Genomic DNA, 16423 nt, shown 5'->3' on the forward strand with positions numbered 1-16423 from the left:
TCTAAGTTGCCTGCTGGAAAAACAAATCATCTCTATGATATCCGCAATCCCTTACAGCAGAAAACAAAATGTGCACAAGGGATGTATGTCATCCTGTATCCAAAAAAAAATCTGGAATTGGTTGCTTCAGAGGTGAAAAAAGCCACGAGGGAATAGCAGGGGGCTGAATTTCTGTCTGCCACATACAGCAGCACAATAAAAAATGGTCAGCACTGGAAAACTGCCCATCATGTGAGTGGGTTTAGCAGACGAGGAGCTGCAGGACATGGGCACAAATCCATCTGGCCTGGAGAGGGAAAATGCCAGGGAGCAGCACTCAGCAATAGCAAAAAACGCCTTAAAAACGCTGGGAAATGTTGTGAGGGGCACTTCTCCTTCCTCTCAGTCGATATAACCTGGACACTGTCCCGGACGGTGATTATCGATAATTATCGGTGATTATCGGTGCTCTGAGCTATGGATACAGCCAGGAACACCATCAGCCTCCTTCACACCTGCCAGCAGCGGGGCGGCTGCAGCTGCCCTGCGAGAAATGATACTGACTTTTACAAATTTTAAAGGTTTATTAAAACCTTATCAAAAATACAACAGAAGACTAAAGAGAGAAAATATTACAGGGCCGGGAGCAAAGGATATTTTTTTCCCACCATGTGCTCACCCACACAATGGAGGTTTCACCTTTTAACGCTTTAATCCCTGCCAAAGTTCTGTCCATCGACTCCTTCTTCGCTGACCAGTGATGGAGTTTTACTTCCTTAAATCCTGCTGGGAGGTCAGCTGCTGCCACAGTGACAAACCAGCCCTCCCAAATATCCCAAACCCAGGATAACAACACAAGGGGGGTTAAAACATAACTATAAGTCTATAAAACTTCTCTTAACATATATAGACGATATTTGGGTTTTAATTGTGAGAGTCAACCATGGGTTTAGTCTATCATATGCCCACTCCATGCCGCTCCGCTTCTCCTTGCGCCCCAGGTGAAGACAGGGGAGCAAAGCGCATCGCGCAGGGCTTCCCTTCCAACAGACCCTGTCTGGCCAACCCCGCGACCCACAGGCAGGTGGCCAGTGCTGGGAAGGCTCTGCTGGCCGTGGGTGGACCCGGTGGCCTCGCCACGCCTCCCGGACAATCGCGGAGAAGCCCCGGCTCCGGCGGGATCCGGCGCGGAGAGCATCCCCCGGCACGGAGAGCATCCCCCGGCACGGAGGGCACGGAGAGCCGCGGGCCATGGTGAGTGTCCGCCGGGCAAGCCGGCTGTTTGTCGTGCCTTTTTGGAAGGCAGAAATGTTTGCAGCGGCAGCTGGAGGCTGCGAGGAGAGGCGGCAGGGAAGGGGGAAAGGAGCGCAGCGCTGTGGTTAATCAGTAACGCCGGAGCTCCGCCGCCGCTCCGTTCCCAAAGGAGCGCTCGGCAGAGGAGGGGGAGGGAAAGGATCCGCCAGCAACGACCCCACCTCACATTCTGTAGGGCAAGGACAACCCCCAGGTGTGCTCCATGTGCACAGACCCCCTGTGGGATACAGCATTACAGCCCTGCCCTGTCCCCTGTACCTTTTCCTAGGTGGAAATTCTGCTTTTCATTAAGGAAAAATTCTTCCCTGGGAGGGTGGGCAGGCCCTGGCACAGGTGCCCAGAGAAGCTGTGGCTGTCCCTGGATCCCTGCCAGTGGTCAAGGCCAGGTTGGACAGGGCTTGGAGCAGCCTGGGACAGTGGAAGGTGTCCCTGGCATGGCAGGGGGTGGAACTGGATGGGCTCTAAGGTCCCATCCACCCAAATCATTCCATGATTCTATAAAACAGAAGATTTTAGTCAGAGCAAAGAGAGTTCCAGTCTTTCCTCATTTCCCTTGTTGGTTCCTTTCCCTCAGTTGCACAATGCATCTACTTGTTTTCCTCATGGCAAAAAAAAAAGCCCCAAAAATTAAAATCCAAATTTTTTGGCAGTTAGGAGCCAGCAGAAGAAAACAAAATAATTTGATTTTCCTAACAAAAAGAGTGTCTTTTTATGGAGTGAGAGCACATGAAAGTATTAACATGCCACTCTGACAAAACCAGGCCAATATCCTGGGGTGGAGGAGGATGGATTGGAGCAGGATGGAGAGCAGGGAGTGCTCCAAGAAGAGGGTTTGCTCTCTGACACAGCCACAGGAGTTGTCCCTGTGTGCTCTGGGCGCCAAACCTTAGTCTGGCCATGCCTCCCGCTGGTGCTGGGAGGAGCTGGGCTGGAAAAAGCCCCGGGGGCCATTCTCCCACAGAGTCCCAGCAGAGAAAAAGAACAATTACACCATGTCCCTGTGTCGCTCTGCCTGGAGAAGGCTGGTTTGGAGCCCAGCCCCCTGCATCCATACCTCTCTGCTCCAAGCAACAACTCCAGCTTTTACCTTTCCTCTCTTTAGCACGGATAAGGAGCAGGTTTCATCCTGTCCTCCCAAATCCTGGTGCAGCCCCGGCCTATTCCCATCAGAGCCCCGCGGGTGGCTCCCTGCCAGCAGAGCCATCCTCTGTCCCCACTTATGCAGTTGCTAAGCTACCCGTGCCCGGCTTATCACACCATCAGCAGGGAAGGGCAACGGCTCCGGGTTTATTGAGCTAAGTCATGTTTGCTCACTGCCTTCCCTCCCAGCACAGCACTTTGACTTTTAGGGGGTGGGGAGGGGATGACAGAGCAGGGCTGCCATCCAAAATATGCAGAGGCAAGGAACACTTTCCCCAAAAATCCTGCAGCTGCAAGGCCAGGGGGACAGGGAGCATCCCACCCCCAGTGACACCCCAGCACGCTCCATTCCGTGGATACACAGACAGGTAGGCACTCACACAGCCACAGGAATGGGGTATCATCTTTCCTGTCTTCCCCAAAACACGCAAGAATCACCCACAAAAACATCAGTTTCACAGCTGGTTCTTTGGTTTTGTGCAGCCTGTGAGCAGGGAAGCCACAGGAGAGGATGATTTGCCTCAGTTGCCCAATGCCATTTGTGAGCATTGATGCCCAAGCAAAGCAAGGGGCTGCTGATCAAATCAAAACCGGGCCAGATTTGTTGAGACTCATATCCAACTTGCCATGCTTGGCTCTACAGCACATAAAGGAAAATAAATTGCATAGAGGTCTTTATCATCACCATCTGGAAAGATCAACTCACCCAAACCTGCCAGAGCTCAAGGACCCTTTGGACAATGCTCTGAGGCACATGGTGAGATTCTTGGGGCTGTGCAGGGCAGGAGGCTGGAGTTTGCTGATTCTTGTGGGTCCTTTCCAACTCAGAACAATCTGTGAGTCTGTGAAAGAATTTTAATTGCCAGGACATAACATTTCAGAGAGCAGTGCCCCTTTGCACTCGCTCCTGCCTTCCCCACTGAGCCAGATCAGAGCTGGCTCAGGCAGCCCCCATCCCCAAGAGCTTCATTTTAGTTTCATCTCTGCTTATGAACACTCCTTAAAGCCAAGAACTGCTGCTTCCCCGCTACCACCCCCTAAAAACTAAGTACCAGCAGCTCTGCCCAAGGCACAGCTCAACCACAATCCCTCCCTCTGCCCTTTGATCCTCGCAGGCAGAAACAGCCTCTTAAAATCCATTGTAATATGAAGGAGAGGGAAAAAGGAGCTGAACTGCAGCTTAGTGTGACTCATCTCTGATCCACACCACTTCTTTCTCCTCAAAAGCAGGCTCCAAATAAATGAACAAATAATCAAATAAATAAATAAATAAATAAATAAATAAGCCTTCCTGCTTTAGAAACCCTAAGGCAACTCTCAGATCTAGAAATGATCACAAGAGCTTCTGCTTTTTGAGTTTGTTTTTTTTCCCCAAAAAAGATTATATGTAAAAGAAAATGTATTTTGAAGTTTATCCAAATGTATTATCCAAATGTATTTTGGACTTTGGTATCATTTCTTAGTACCTCATGCACTGTGGGAGGTGTTGCAGGTGAGAGGACAGAAGGGAGCAGCTGGACTTCCTTGGTCCATGCAGGATGCATTCCAGGCGTGGAGCAGAGGACATGGATATTCCAACCCTCCACCCACACTGCAGCTGCCTCCATGTTCCCATATCTCCCTTACCCACGGGATCTGCTTCATCCCACTTCTACCACTCTGACCTGCTCCTCTTCACTTTCCTTCCCTTTCCAGGCAGGCAAAGCCCACAGGCTGAGCACGGAGGAGAGGGAGCAGCTGCTGCCCAACCTGCGAGCCGTGGGGTGGAACGAGGTGGAAGGCAGAGATGCCATCTTCAAAGAGTTCCACTTCAAGGACTTCAACCGGGTACGAGCACCGGGGGCACCGAGTTCTGCAGACTGGGACACCCAATTTGCAGAGCAGGGAGTTCCCTCTGCAAAGCTCAGCCAAAGAAAGCACTCTGTGTCTCTCCTGAAATGGAATGGCTGAGCAAAATAACCTCCCTAAGACAGCAAAGAGGTCTGGGAAACACTCCTCAGGAAGAGGAAAACCCATAGAAAACTCCCAGACCATACCAGGCCTTGCATTTGTTTGGATTATGTAGACACAGGCAGTGTAAAATTAATAGCAATGGGGATGAAAACTTATATGTTGCAGGGTAAGTGGTTCAGAGTTAACTTTTCTTCTGACCCTGCAGGCCTTTGGCTTCATGACCAGAGTGGCTCTACAGGCAGAAAAACTGGATCACCATCCCGAATGGTTCAATGTGTACAATAAGGTAAGAAACACAGATAGTGGGGACAAAGCAGAGCACACTTCAGGCAGCAGCTCCCTTTTTTGAGGGATAAAACAGGAGCAGCAAGTGCTGTTCCACCAGCAGGACCTCTTCCCTCAGATGCTATTCCCATATCACAGCCAGCCTTCAGCTATCACAGATCCTCTCTTCCTCCTTTTATCCTGTCCAGCTGAGCAGTAGCTGCCAAAGGCTGGCACTAGCGTTGCTTTTTAAAATCTGTATCAAGTAGCAGCCACAGGAAAAACTTCTGGGGAAAAGAGTGAGTTGAAAATGGGCACAGGTGGCTGCTGTGACCAAGGCTGGGGTGGCAGTGACAGCTTGTGGCCAGCATGAGATGTAGGAAGGAGAAAAACCAGGCAAGGTGCCAGAGCACCTCTGCCACCCCAGGGAATTTTGCTAACATGTTTGGAGCTAGTGTCTCATCAGATGCAGCAGTGAGGAAAGCAGCCCTGCTGTTTGTGTCAGCAACACTCAGCCTGTCTGTCTGCCTTAGGTTCACATCACCCTGAGCACCCACGACTGCGGGGGTTTATCGGAGCGAGACATCAACCTGGCCAGCTTCATCGAGCAGGTGGCAGCTTCCCTCTCCTGACCAGGGATCCACGCAGCCAAAAACCCACTGTGCCACTGTGTCCTGCCTCCATGGCTTCACCCAGAGCCTCTTCCCACTTCCAAGGCAGATCCTGGCTCCAAACAGCCTGACACCTCGCCAGCTCCCCCAGAGCAGCTCAGACGGATGGAGGCACTTCTCAGGGTTCACCCATCCGTCTCTGATGTTGCAAATTCCATCCTTAAACCCTTCTTTAGCCATGTGATCCCACAGCCCCAGCTGCTGAGCCTCTTAGCAGGAGTCACAGGATGGTTTGGGTTGGAAGGGACCTTAAAGCTCACCTTATTCCACCCCCTGCCATGGGCAGGGACACCTTCCACTGTCCCAGGCTGCTCCAAGTCCAACCTTGCCTTGGACATTTCCAGGGATCCAGGGGCAGCCACAGCTTCTCTGGGCACCCTGTGGCAGGGCCTCACTACTCTCATAGGGAAGGATTTTTTTCCACTGTCCCATCCAAACCTATTCAGTGTGAATCCATTTCCCCTTGTCCCGTTACCACATGCTCTTGTGAAAAGTCCTTCTCAGTGTTTCTTGTCGGTTCCTTCAGGCACTGGAAGGCTGCAATTAGGTTACCCCAAAGCTTCTCTCCTCTGGGCTGAACAATCCCAGTTCTCTCAGCCTTTCCTGGTAGCAGAGGTGCTCCATCCCTCTGATCATCTTGGTACCTCCCCTGGACACGCTCCAACAGGTTGATGTCCTTCCAGAGTCATGTTACACCTCTGCACCAGTAAATCTGTCCAGAGCCTGCCCCCATCCAACCCCTGTTCTTGCTCCTTACCTCCTGGAATATGCTTTCTGCCTAAAACATGTTTTGTGAACCCTCTGGCTTCTCTGTAACCACACAGCAATGTGCTGTGCAATTGTCACTGCTGTAACCCCTCTCCAGCAGTATTACATCAGGCATGTGGTCCCACCCCAACTGGAGCCAGCCTTTTGTAGGATACCAACTGAAAAAGTTTACAATAAACATTCCATGTAACCTGATGGCTCTTTGGAAAGAGGCCTCACTGACCAAACACCACCAACAGGTTTCCCCAAGGGCAGGTACTGCCCTGGCTGCTCTCAAGAAGGTGCCACAAAAAAACTTCACACACAAGTGGCAGGTACCTTCACCACAGAGTGACTGGGGTCTGAAAGACTAAGAGATGATCGAAGCCAGGGCAGGTAAAAACTGCTTGTGTAAAAATCACAGCTGTGCCACAGCCCAGGCACAAACACAGGGAAAGGACAACCAAAAGACACAAAAGCAGCACGGCATCAGAGCAGGGTGGAATACTTCCCAAAAGGAGGTTGGGGGTGGATTTGCTGGTGCAGGATCTTCACTGATACTATGAACAATCTCATGTGAAACCAACAGCATTTGATTTCAGCACCACAGTCTGGGGAAAAATACTACAAACACCCAGTTCAAGTCTTTTTTTCTTCTCTTTTTTTTAACCCTTTGAAGTCCTACAAAGTATTAATAGGAAATCTGTAGCTCTTAACTTCCAGCATCCTTGAACATCACACAAGATGCAGACAGACGCCACCTTCATTTTGACAGAAGGACAGAGCAGCCCTCAGGCAGGGTTAGTAAGATTCATAAACCATCCTCCCTGCCACAGACTAGGCTGTGCATGAGCAAGTTCCAGGAACAATAGGTCCCCATTCACTCAAACAAGCACTGAAGCAGAAAAATAAGAGCTCAGTGAGCCTACATAGCTAAATGCACCAATTTAATACAAACCAGGCCCATTTTCACCATCTCTCCAGCTATTTCAGCCTCCAGTTTGACAGTGGCAAATCAGAGCAAAGCAGAAAACTGCCATCAGATCAACTCATCCCATTTGTCCATTAAAAAAGTCCTCGTGGATTGGGCAAGGTATTATTGTGTTGTACGCAACCCTTCCGCTCCCCTCTCCCCCAAGTCATCAGAAAAGTGCAGATGAAATCCATGGCATGAAAACACACATCTCTTCTTGGTCCATCCCATTGGATATTCTTCATTCGAGTACCTAAGAACAGGTGAATCCCTTGGGAGTGCTTTGTACAAGCAACAAATTGAGTGTCCCGCGTGGAAAACCAGAAAATCCCGCAGGAATTAACAGTGGCAAGGACCCCTCCAGGTCTAAAAGTACCGTCCAGTTTCAGATCATAATCCAGTTCAAATTCTTCTCTTTTGTCTTTAAAACAATCTCACAGCCTGTAAATCCATTTTTCCAAGACCATTTGGCATGATAAAGTAGATGCAGATTACATGTTAGGTGACAAGGATGAATAAAAACTACACACCAGGGAATTACAGTGGCCTATTCCTGACCACAGGATTACATTTACAGTATAGGACAAATACATATGGAACAATTAAACCCACAAATATTATTAATAAGCAAAGCCCAGAATAGAATACATTGATTTACAAATAATATCTTCAAATACATCCAAAAATGTGAAATGGAGCACTGATCTGTTCGATCCACCTACTTCCTGGGAGGAAAATGCAACCAGGGAAGGAAGAGAAGGGAGTTCCATTCTCCTTCAGCCCACCCCTTTCTTTTAAAGCATAAACAAAAAGAGTACCTCCCTTTTTTTTTTGTTTTGTTTTGTTAAATCTCGGTTCCAAAGAGAACCATCACAGTAGCCAGACACTGAAGACTGTCTCCAAACTCAGAAATACAGTAATGGTCACATTGGCAAGACCTTGAGAGAATAAATAGGTCCAATCCAAACTGATATCACCAGAGCTGATATCACCAACCAAGAGACTCTCAGGCAATTCAATGATTTCAAAAGGGCTCAGAGATTTGCATGAAGTCATCAAGCTCAGGGCAGATGGCCAAAATGCTTGTGTCTCCTAGCACAGGGAATAAAGCTGTTGGAAAGCCAGCATCCTTCCCACAATGGCTGGGCCCAAGGCTGCACTGGTTTGTGCAGGAGCTGGTCAGTGACCTTCTCATTCCTTAAAATTCCTGTGCTTCAGCCAGGCTCAGCTTCAGGCTAACAGGCTAGGGCAGAGAGATGCCTTCAGATGCCCTGCACAGGACTGTGCAGGCACGACATGAAGTCTTCACCCACGTGCAGGATTCTGCCTGCAAAAACTCTGCTCCATGCAAAAAGCTGAGAGCAAACATGGGAAAGCCCTGCAGGAGTAACTCCAAGACTACTTGAGAGATTCTGGCTTGTCCTCGAGGCCACAACTGCCTCACAAGGCTGTACTGGGAGAACTCTCTCACCCTAAGAACAGCGGGAAAAATAGGAAGGCTGAGCCATGTGCCCAGGTTTGGAACAGCTCTGACTTGCTGCATCCTTTCCTCTGCTTCTCCCAGCATCTTTGTAATACTGTGAAGGGACTTGGCTCATTACAACTATTATCCTGCCTAACAGGCAAGGGTGCTTCCTCTGTGGCCAGCCTGCCTTTGAGGTCTGTTTTCAGAATTAGTACCATAAAGAAACGACCACAACCAAGGTCATGGTCAAACAGCTGAACCCTCCAACCCTCTCTGGCGTGCCACAAAAAAAAAGCCAGAGAAGCATCAAGGCACAATGGTGAATGCCCTTTTGAGAATGTGCCTTAAAAGAATCAGTGCAAAGAGCTGAGATTACTGCTATTACAAAAGTCACCTTTTTGATACTAAAAGACTGTGCTAAAAAAAACCGTCTGCACACGACGTCCCTGGCTGTGACACGGGCCAGGGCCTGGCCGGCTCTGCTACAGCATCATGAGGGGACAGTGTAAAACCTTCAAGTTCTGAACAGTGAAATGAGCTTTGCACCTCCCTCCAGATTTGTGCAAGGGAAAACAGCACTCCTGGGTGGTCAGTGCATGTCTTCTATAAGAGGCAGGGGAGCAGAACAGCCACGATGTACCCGGGGTTTTCAGTACCATCCAGTTCCTCTCCCTACACCACCTGCGTGGTTTCTGTTTCTGCTGTTGTTCAGGAGATTCCAGAAAAGGACTTTGTGTTGTTTTTTTCTCTCCCTCAGCAGATATTGATTGCAGTCTTGCTGAGATCTCCAGAGGGGATTTCAAAAGGAGGCCGTGAGTGCCTTCCCTCTGCCAATTTATCAGCTCTGCATTACACAGATATAAGGCTCCCAGCACAGTCTGTTAAATGCAGCAGCTTACAGGAACACTCAAGAGAAAACAAAATTTCCAATTTACTGTCTACCATTAATTTCTGGGAAGATTGGAGCCATGGAACACAATGTGAGAACTCAAATTTAACACTTGGCTGGACACTGGCTGAACACCAGGTCTGGGGAGGAGAAACAACACGGAATGAAGTGACATGCAGAGTACCTGAGGAATTCAGAGCTGTGGAATGGACATTCAATTCACCATCAACAGCCATGATGAAAACAGGCAGGGGGGAGGGAGGAAAAGCCCTACAACTGAAATTGGGCATGAAAACAATGCAGATTTCAGAACAGACTAAGACAGGGAAGGAGTTCTTCCACATCAAGCCACCTTCGGACCTGCTGTTGTTGGAACAAAGGAACTGCAATCTCTTTCCCTAGGAAACCTTTGGAACCACCCCAGTGCTGGCTGGCAAGGCACAGATTGTTGCACTACAGTCAGTGGTGGCCTGGAGAGCCGTTCATGTGCTTTTCACTGCTGGGAACATCCGTGCTGTAGAGGCCATCCAGGTAGGCCTGGGAAATCTCTGCCACCAGGCTCCTGTCTGGGACAGACTGTGCCATTCCATAGATGGCTCCCTAAGCAGAGAAGAGAGGCTGTTACACAGGAGAAACACCCTCAGCCCAAACACCCCCCACACTGTGTGCTGGCCTCCTCACCATGCCGGTGGTCTTGGCGCCGAGGTCCTTCATGATGTCCTGGATGCTGTCCCTGACATCCTTCAGGAACTGCTCAGCCACGCCAGGCTTGGTGTGCAGCTGCGTGATGCAGAGGTGGATGCTGGGCAGGCAGGGCAGAGGGCAGAGATTAACCACCTCCAGTACACACAGCTCCATGTTTCCTGAGCCCTTCTGTGGCCACTGACAACTGTGCATCTCCTTGAAACAGCATTCCCACTAAGGGTAATCCCTGCAAAATGCTTGCTAGAACCAGCTCATTCTTCCTTCCTTCCTGACTTCACAATTAGGTTAAAGTTTCTCCCCTCATTCCAGGTACCTCTGGTGAGAAAAATGCAGCTGCCTGCAAGCATGGGGACCCTTGCCATCACTTCCCTCTCCTTCCTCCACAGCTTCTAAGCCATCACCCACCTCTGAGCTATCACCTCAGGCTCTCTGGACTTTGCTTCACATGGCCAGTCAAATTTTTTTTCAGTGCAGCTGCATCTGTGACCACGGGCCCCTTCTGCCCACAAAAGCCCAATTTCCCACTTAAGGAAAGTCTCTGACAAAGATTAATTTTACATTGAAAATGATCAGCACTTCACTGTTGTTTTACTTTCCTTCATTTTCAATGGGCAGGAGGAAGACAGTAAAAATAAATAAATGAATCTACAAACCCTCAGTTAACTAAATATGAGATAGAGCCCTGGTTATTTATATTGTTCTGCTTGTAGTAGATACAGGTAAATAGAAAGATCTCTGCCAGACTCATTAAAATCACTATTACTTTATCGTCACTGCTGTATAATAGTAATTACAAAAGTGATTCCTGCTCTGCAGAGGAAAATTCTACATACAATTTATCAGCTATGGACAACAGTACTCAGCAAATCATGAGAGCTACATGGCCTGAAGTTGACAATCTTGCATACCCTGGCTAAATACATCACTCCCTGGTCTCCACACACTCACCTTGGTGGGAACTGTAGGACATTCAAGTTCCATCCTTTTGCAGCTAAAAAATTCGATAATCGATAGATGTCAAAAGTGTCTGAGCCAATGGAGAGGACCGACACCTCTGGCTTCCCAAAAATGAAGATGCTGTCAATTTTTCTCAACCTTGAAAAGGAGGAGACAAGAAATGACTGATCAATGTTACAGGGTTCAGACATTCTGTCCACCCAGCTGGAGCATTACAGGAAAAGCTGCAAGAGGGAACAGATGGCAGCATATTCCCACCCAAAAATCATGCACCCAGCCCAGGCCAACGGGACATGCCAGAGCACCTGGGTCATTACATACCCTAAAGTCAAGCAAACTCAGGAAAAAATGGAAAAGAGAGAAGACAGAAAAGCAGAGAAAAATCAGCTTCTCTTACACAGCCACCCAAGCAGCCCAACAAGGAAGAGTATAACCCTTCTCTTGTCCTCTCTCCAGATTCCCCCTCAGCCATGGCTGAGGCAGAAGGAATTCTCAAAGCCAAGCTGAATGAAGGTGCCTGCACCCCTCCCATCCGTGTCCCTCAGCTACCTGGGCACAAACAAATGTTCTCCCAGAACTGCCCAGCAGGTACCAGGGAAAAACAAAAGAAAAGCAGTTTGGGAGGAGGGGTCCAGCAGGATCCCAACCCTGAGGCACCCACGTACTCAGATTCCAGGAAACGAGCTGTTTTAATGATCCTCTTGGTAGCTTCAACGTAGCCCGACTCTCCGATGTGCAGCAGGGTTGCCCAACATGCAGCTATGATCCCACCAGGCCTGGAGCCTGCCACGGAGGGGGAGGCATAAATCCCCCCTTGCCAGTCAGGGGCAATGAAGAACTGGTACTTCCTGTACTCCTTGTCACTGTAGAGCACCACCGAGGAGCCCTTGGGAGCGTAGCCATACTGCAAGGGGCACAGAAAGGGTTAGAAAGCAGCAAGAGGGCACAGGAATGCATCCAGGTCCTCACCAAGATCCCATCTGTTGATGTGCTGGAGAGCAGAAGGCTCTGCAGAGGGCTTGGGACAGGCTGGATCCATGGGCAGAGGTCCAGCAAGGCAAAGTGTAAGGTCCTGCCCTTGGGTCACAGCAACCCCCTGCAGCTCCAGCCTGGGCAGAGGGGCTGGAAAGGGCCTTGGGGTGCTGGTGACAGTGGCTGTACAAGTGCCACCATGTGCCCATGTGGCAGTGGCACCTGGCGTGGATCAGGAATAGTGTGACCAGCAGGACCAGGGCAGTGATTGCCCCTCTGTGCTGGGGACCCTTGAGTGCTGTGCACAGCTCTGGCCCTCCCAGCCAGAGAGCCCTGGAGGGGCTGGAGCTTGTCCAGGGAAGGGAACAGAGCTCAGGAGAGGCTGAGGGAGCTGGGAAAAGGGCTCAGCCTGGAGAAAAGGAAGCCCAGGGGGGACAGTCTCACTCTCTACAACTCCCTGACAGGAGGGTGGAGGCAGATGGGGGTCAGGTTCTGCTCAGAGAAAACAAGTGACAGGACAAGAGGAAACAGCTTCAAGTTGTGCCAGGGGAGGTTAAGGTTGGAAATCAGGAGACATTTCTTTGTGGAAGGGGAAAAAGGGGCTGTCAGGGTTGAAGAGGCTGCCCAGGAAGGTGGTGGAGTCTCCATGCCTGGAGGTGTTCATGGAATGAGGATGTGGCACTCAGTGCTCTGGTTGATAAGGTGGAGACTGCTCACAGGTTGGACTCAATCTTGCAGGTCTGTCCAAGCCTGAGGGGTTCTGTACTTCAGCACACTGCACAAAGGACATGAACAGAGCAGCCTCTACCCCTGCACCTCAGCACTCCTCCACACAGTAGGGAAGAAATGCCTCAAGGCCAGGATGGCTACAGGATTCACACCCCAAAAATGCAAGCCCTGGAAGACTCTTCTCCTTACCTTGTGGGTGTCAGCAGAAATGCTGGTCACACCTTCCACACGGAAGTCAAAGGGATGCTTCAGGGGGAACCCTGCCTTGTCCATGAAAGCAATAAGGAATCCACCCAGGCAGGCATCCACATGGAAGGGGATTTTGTACTTCACTGCAAGCTGTGTGTGAACAAGAGATCAAAATGATGTGGCTGGCACACCCAAACTCCAGTCACCAAAACGTATTTGGCATTCCAAAATTCAGTTCACTGAACCCTTTGAGAACACACCACTCTCAAGTCATGGAGGACAGGAGATGTGGAAGTGCTGGCTGTTTGTGGGATGCCTTTTCCTGCCTTCCACACACAGGAAAAACAATGTGGCATTTTGGTAGTTTGCTGTGCATGCCAAAGGAATGTGCCAACATTGTCTGAAAGGAGTGTCCACAATGAAGTAAAAGGGCCAAATGAACAGAAGGTCAGAGGCCCTGGCTGGTCATATACAAAATAAATAACTGGAGCACAGAGAGGAAAGAAATCAAGAGGTGTGTTCAAAAAATAAGATCCCACCCCTTCGACTCCTACTCCCTCCACACATTCCTCAGACTTCCACACCAATTGTGCTACAACCAGCAGGCCCTAAATCAAAGCCTTTTCACCAGGTGAGCCATTTAGGTATTCTTTCCTTTCAGGTAGCAAAGAATGAGCACTTCTTGTTGGTCTCACAGTCACACATCCCCCCTCGGTCCCAAACTGCATCCTACGTACCCTGCTGTTGGTGAGCAGCCCATTTGAGGACAGCAATACCCTTCCAGCCAGGGGGGTCCCCCCCACCAAATTCACTGCTCAGCAGCCTGGAACCCCTCTACTCTTCTTTTGCAGGCTTTACTGCTACAACACACAGGTTTCTACAGGTAGGGGTATCCTACCTCTGCCACCTCTTCAATGGGGTCCATAATTCCATGTGGGAACTGGGGGGCAGAGCAGACCAGCATGGCTGTGTTCCTCGAGATAGCTCTCCTCATGGCCTGAAGATTTAATAAAAGAAGACGTTCACATTCCATTTACCAAGTGCCAAAAAAGATAAAGGGCAAGAACATGCAGAGTCTGGTCTTAAAAACCAATGCATGAAAGAGTTCAGAGAGGAAAACAATGAGCTACAACCACTCATCCACTTGGAAATACCAAAATACTTTTGTTCATCCTCCTCTGAAACCTGGGGCTATTTATGAAATACATAAATTACCTGAATATAAATGAATCCCACAGGACAAAGGGATAACCAGTTATTTCCAATACAACTTCATCAGCAATGACACTTATTCATGCTGTTTTTCATTGTTTCCACAAAGCATTCCTCCCTCTTTATCAGTGACTCACTATCTGGACAGGTAGATTTCTTGTCTAGTTGCTGTGCAGTGTTAATTCCCTCACAGAGAGAGACTAAAGTGATACCTGAACATCCACCTCCATAGCCTTGGTCAGTGGTATTTGGATCAGCTTCATTCCAAAGTAGTGTGCTGCCTTGTCAAAGGCAGCATGGGCACTCACCGGGACCAACCTGGAAAAGGAACACATCGAAGGAATGTGAAATTTGCTGTCTCACATCTCCAGTGGCAGTGGCTGAACAGCCTCAATTAACCCTGTTTTCTGAGGCCTCACATCATTATCAGAGCCTTAAACGCTAAAGAGGGAAGAAAAGAACCACCAGCATTTTGTTTCCTTTAACATTTTCCCCTCAAAGCAATTAATCAGAGAAATATTTTCCATGCACCATCTAGAAAAGAGGCAGCACATTAGAGACAGCAAATCTTCTATTAGCAGTGTAATGATTAGCACAATCCTCATTTTGAGCTCCAACCAGCCCAACTCCAGCCTCAGAGTTCTCAGGCTAAGCCTTCTTTGATGTGAATAAATCAAACCCCTTGAAGTCTTCAAAGGGCCTGACAATCTGCTCAAGAGTAGAGCTGATCTGAACAGGCTGTCTAGAGCAGAAGACAGGTATTGCCAAAACACAGCTGCTCAGCACAGCCCCCAGGAACATCTGGGCCCCCCAGGCTGCTTTAAAACTTCCTGTGCTTTTGAACTCTTCTTTCCACACCGATTTCTCTCCTCCAGACAGAGATGGACAAGGAATAGGTGTCAGTGAGCTGTGAAATGAAGGATTACTGAGGTCCAGCACCATCTCAGCTCAAGGGGACAGTAAATCTCAAAAGCCCCCAAAGAAAAGCTGTGATGGCACCACTCACATTTCTGGCTGCTTGATGCCTTTCTCATAAGCCAGGTCTCTGTATGCCTTGCAGGCCATCAGGATGCTCTCAGTCCCCCCAGATGTCATCTGTCACCAGAAAAGAAGCAAACAAGGAAAAATAAATGGGTGTTGCAGGAGGGAGAAACATACAAGGGATGCAGGAACAGCATCTCTTGCCTCTGATTCAGAGGTGCACAGGACAGCTCAGGGTTTGAAGGGCAGCAGAAGCCACTGAACAGCACGAGGCAGCTTTCTAACACTCAGCTTGAAAACACACATTTAAATGCTGTATCCTCTATTTAAATACAGGGGGAAAGGGAAAACAAACAAGTATAGAATTCCAGAGCCCAGCAGGAGGGGAACCATATTGCACAGTCACCTCACAAAACTACTCCTACTTAAGCTCTTGATTACCTGGGGATTGTTTATCTGCATTACAGATTAATTATGCCACGTATACGGAAACAACAAAGTTGATTCTGTGTTTAGTCAGCTGCAGTCCAGCAGGGTTTATTAGGTCTGGAGCAGTGCCACGCCAAGGCACAGAGTCAGCTCGAGGTTGGCACCACTCCTCAGCTACAAAACCTTCCCAGAAGCTGGAATGCTGCAGGACTTGGAGCTCTCCCACCTGTTCCCTGCTGAGACCAGCCTACTCTGCTCAATACCAGAGCTTCTACACCCTCAGGGACACAAGGAATTTTACACCAGGAGGAATTTGTGCATTCCTCTCCCCAGCCAGTCCAGTCAGTACCCACACCACCCACTAACCCTGCTGTCCCAGCCCTCCTCACCCTGACCACAGGGCTTGCATCAGGAGGTGCAAGAGAAGAAAGCACACACAGGTTTCCTATTGCATTCTTGAACTCAAGAGCTGGTGCAAATACACAAATTAAACCCTTTAAAGGAAGGAATTCCTCAAGTAGAAGGTCTCTTGTAGGTCAGCTTCTATGAGTTCTGGCATGCAGGGGACACTGGGTACAACCTTCCCCAGTAAAATTTTAACCTGGGAAAATATGAGGTTGGTTTTTCAAGCAGCCTGTGGGAATGACTTATTGGGTGAGCCACAACCTGAGGATATGGGGTAGCTGGGACAGCTACAGAGGTTCACATAAATGAGGAATCAAAACCTACTTATACTGCTCATGGAGGCCTAATTTTGCTCCTCAGACCTGCTGAACCAACTGCAACTTCCCCTTGTAACCTCTTCCCCCTCAAAAACAACCATTAAAAGGACCCAATCACATTTGTATGCCTTG

The 16423-nt window shown here is 49.2% G+C and overlaps 2 protein-coding genes across 2 annotated transcripts in view; one reads left to right on the plus strand and one right to left on the minus strand.

The window, feature by feature from the left end:
• Window positions 1-1106: 1106 nt before the first annotated feature.
• Window positions 1107-6284, plus strand: PCBD1 (pterin-4 alpha-carbinolamine dehydratase 1). The gene is made up of 4 exons (XM_030275643.4): window positions 1107-1233; window positions 4129-4260; window positions 4592-4672; window positions 5184-6284. The coding sequence occupies exons 1-4, from the start codon at window positions 1231-1233 to the stop codon at window positions 5280-5282; spliced, it is 315 nt and encodes a 104-aa protein (XP_030131503.3). The 5' UTR covers window positions 1107-1230; the 3' UTR covers window positions 5283-6284.
• Window positions 6285-6998: 714 nt separating this feature from the next.
• Window positions 6999-16423, minus strand: part of SGPL1 (sphingosine-1-phosphate lyase 1) — a 30119-nt gene continuing 20694 nt past the window's right edge. The window contains exons 7-14 of the mRNA XM_002191759.7: window positions 15166-15254; window positions 14372-14477; window positions 13846-13944; window positions 12948-13097; window positions 11723-11961; window positions 11049-11195; window positions 10077-10197; window positions 6999-9995 (exon numbers count right to left, since the gene is read on the minus strand). Coding sequence (XP_002191795.6) covers window positions 9855-9995; window positions 10077-10197; window positions 11049-11195; window positions 11723-11961; window positions 12948-13097; window positions 13846-13944; window positions 14372-14477; window positions 15166-15254 — 1092 coding nt within the window. The 3' untranslated portion in view covers window positions 6999-9854. The remainder of the gene's footprint in view (window positions 9996-10076; window positions 10198-11048; window positions 11196-11722; window positions 11962-12947; window positions 13098-13845; window positions 13945-14371; window positions 14478-15165; window positions 15255-16423) is intronic.

The sequence above is a fragment of the Taeniopygia guttata genome, chromosome 6, assembly GCF_048771995.1.
Source record: "Taeniopygia guttata chromosome 6, bTaeGut7.mat, whole genome shotgun sequence".
In the NCBI taxonomy this organism is placed as follows: Eukaryota; Metazoa; Chordata; class Aves; order Passeriformes; family Estrildidae; genus Taeniopygia; species Taeniopygia guttata.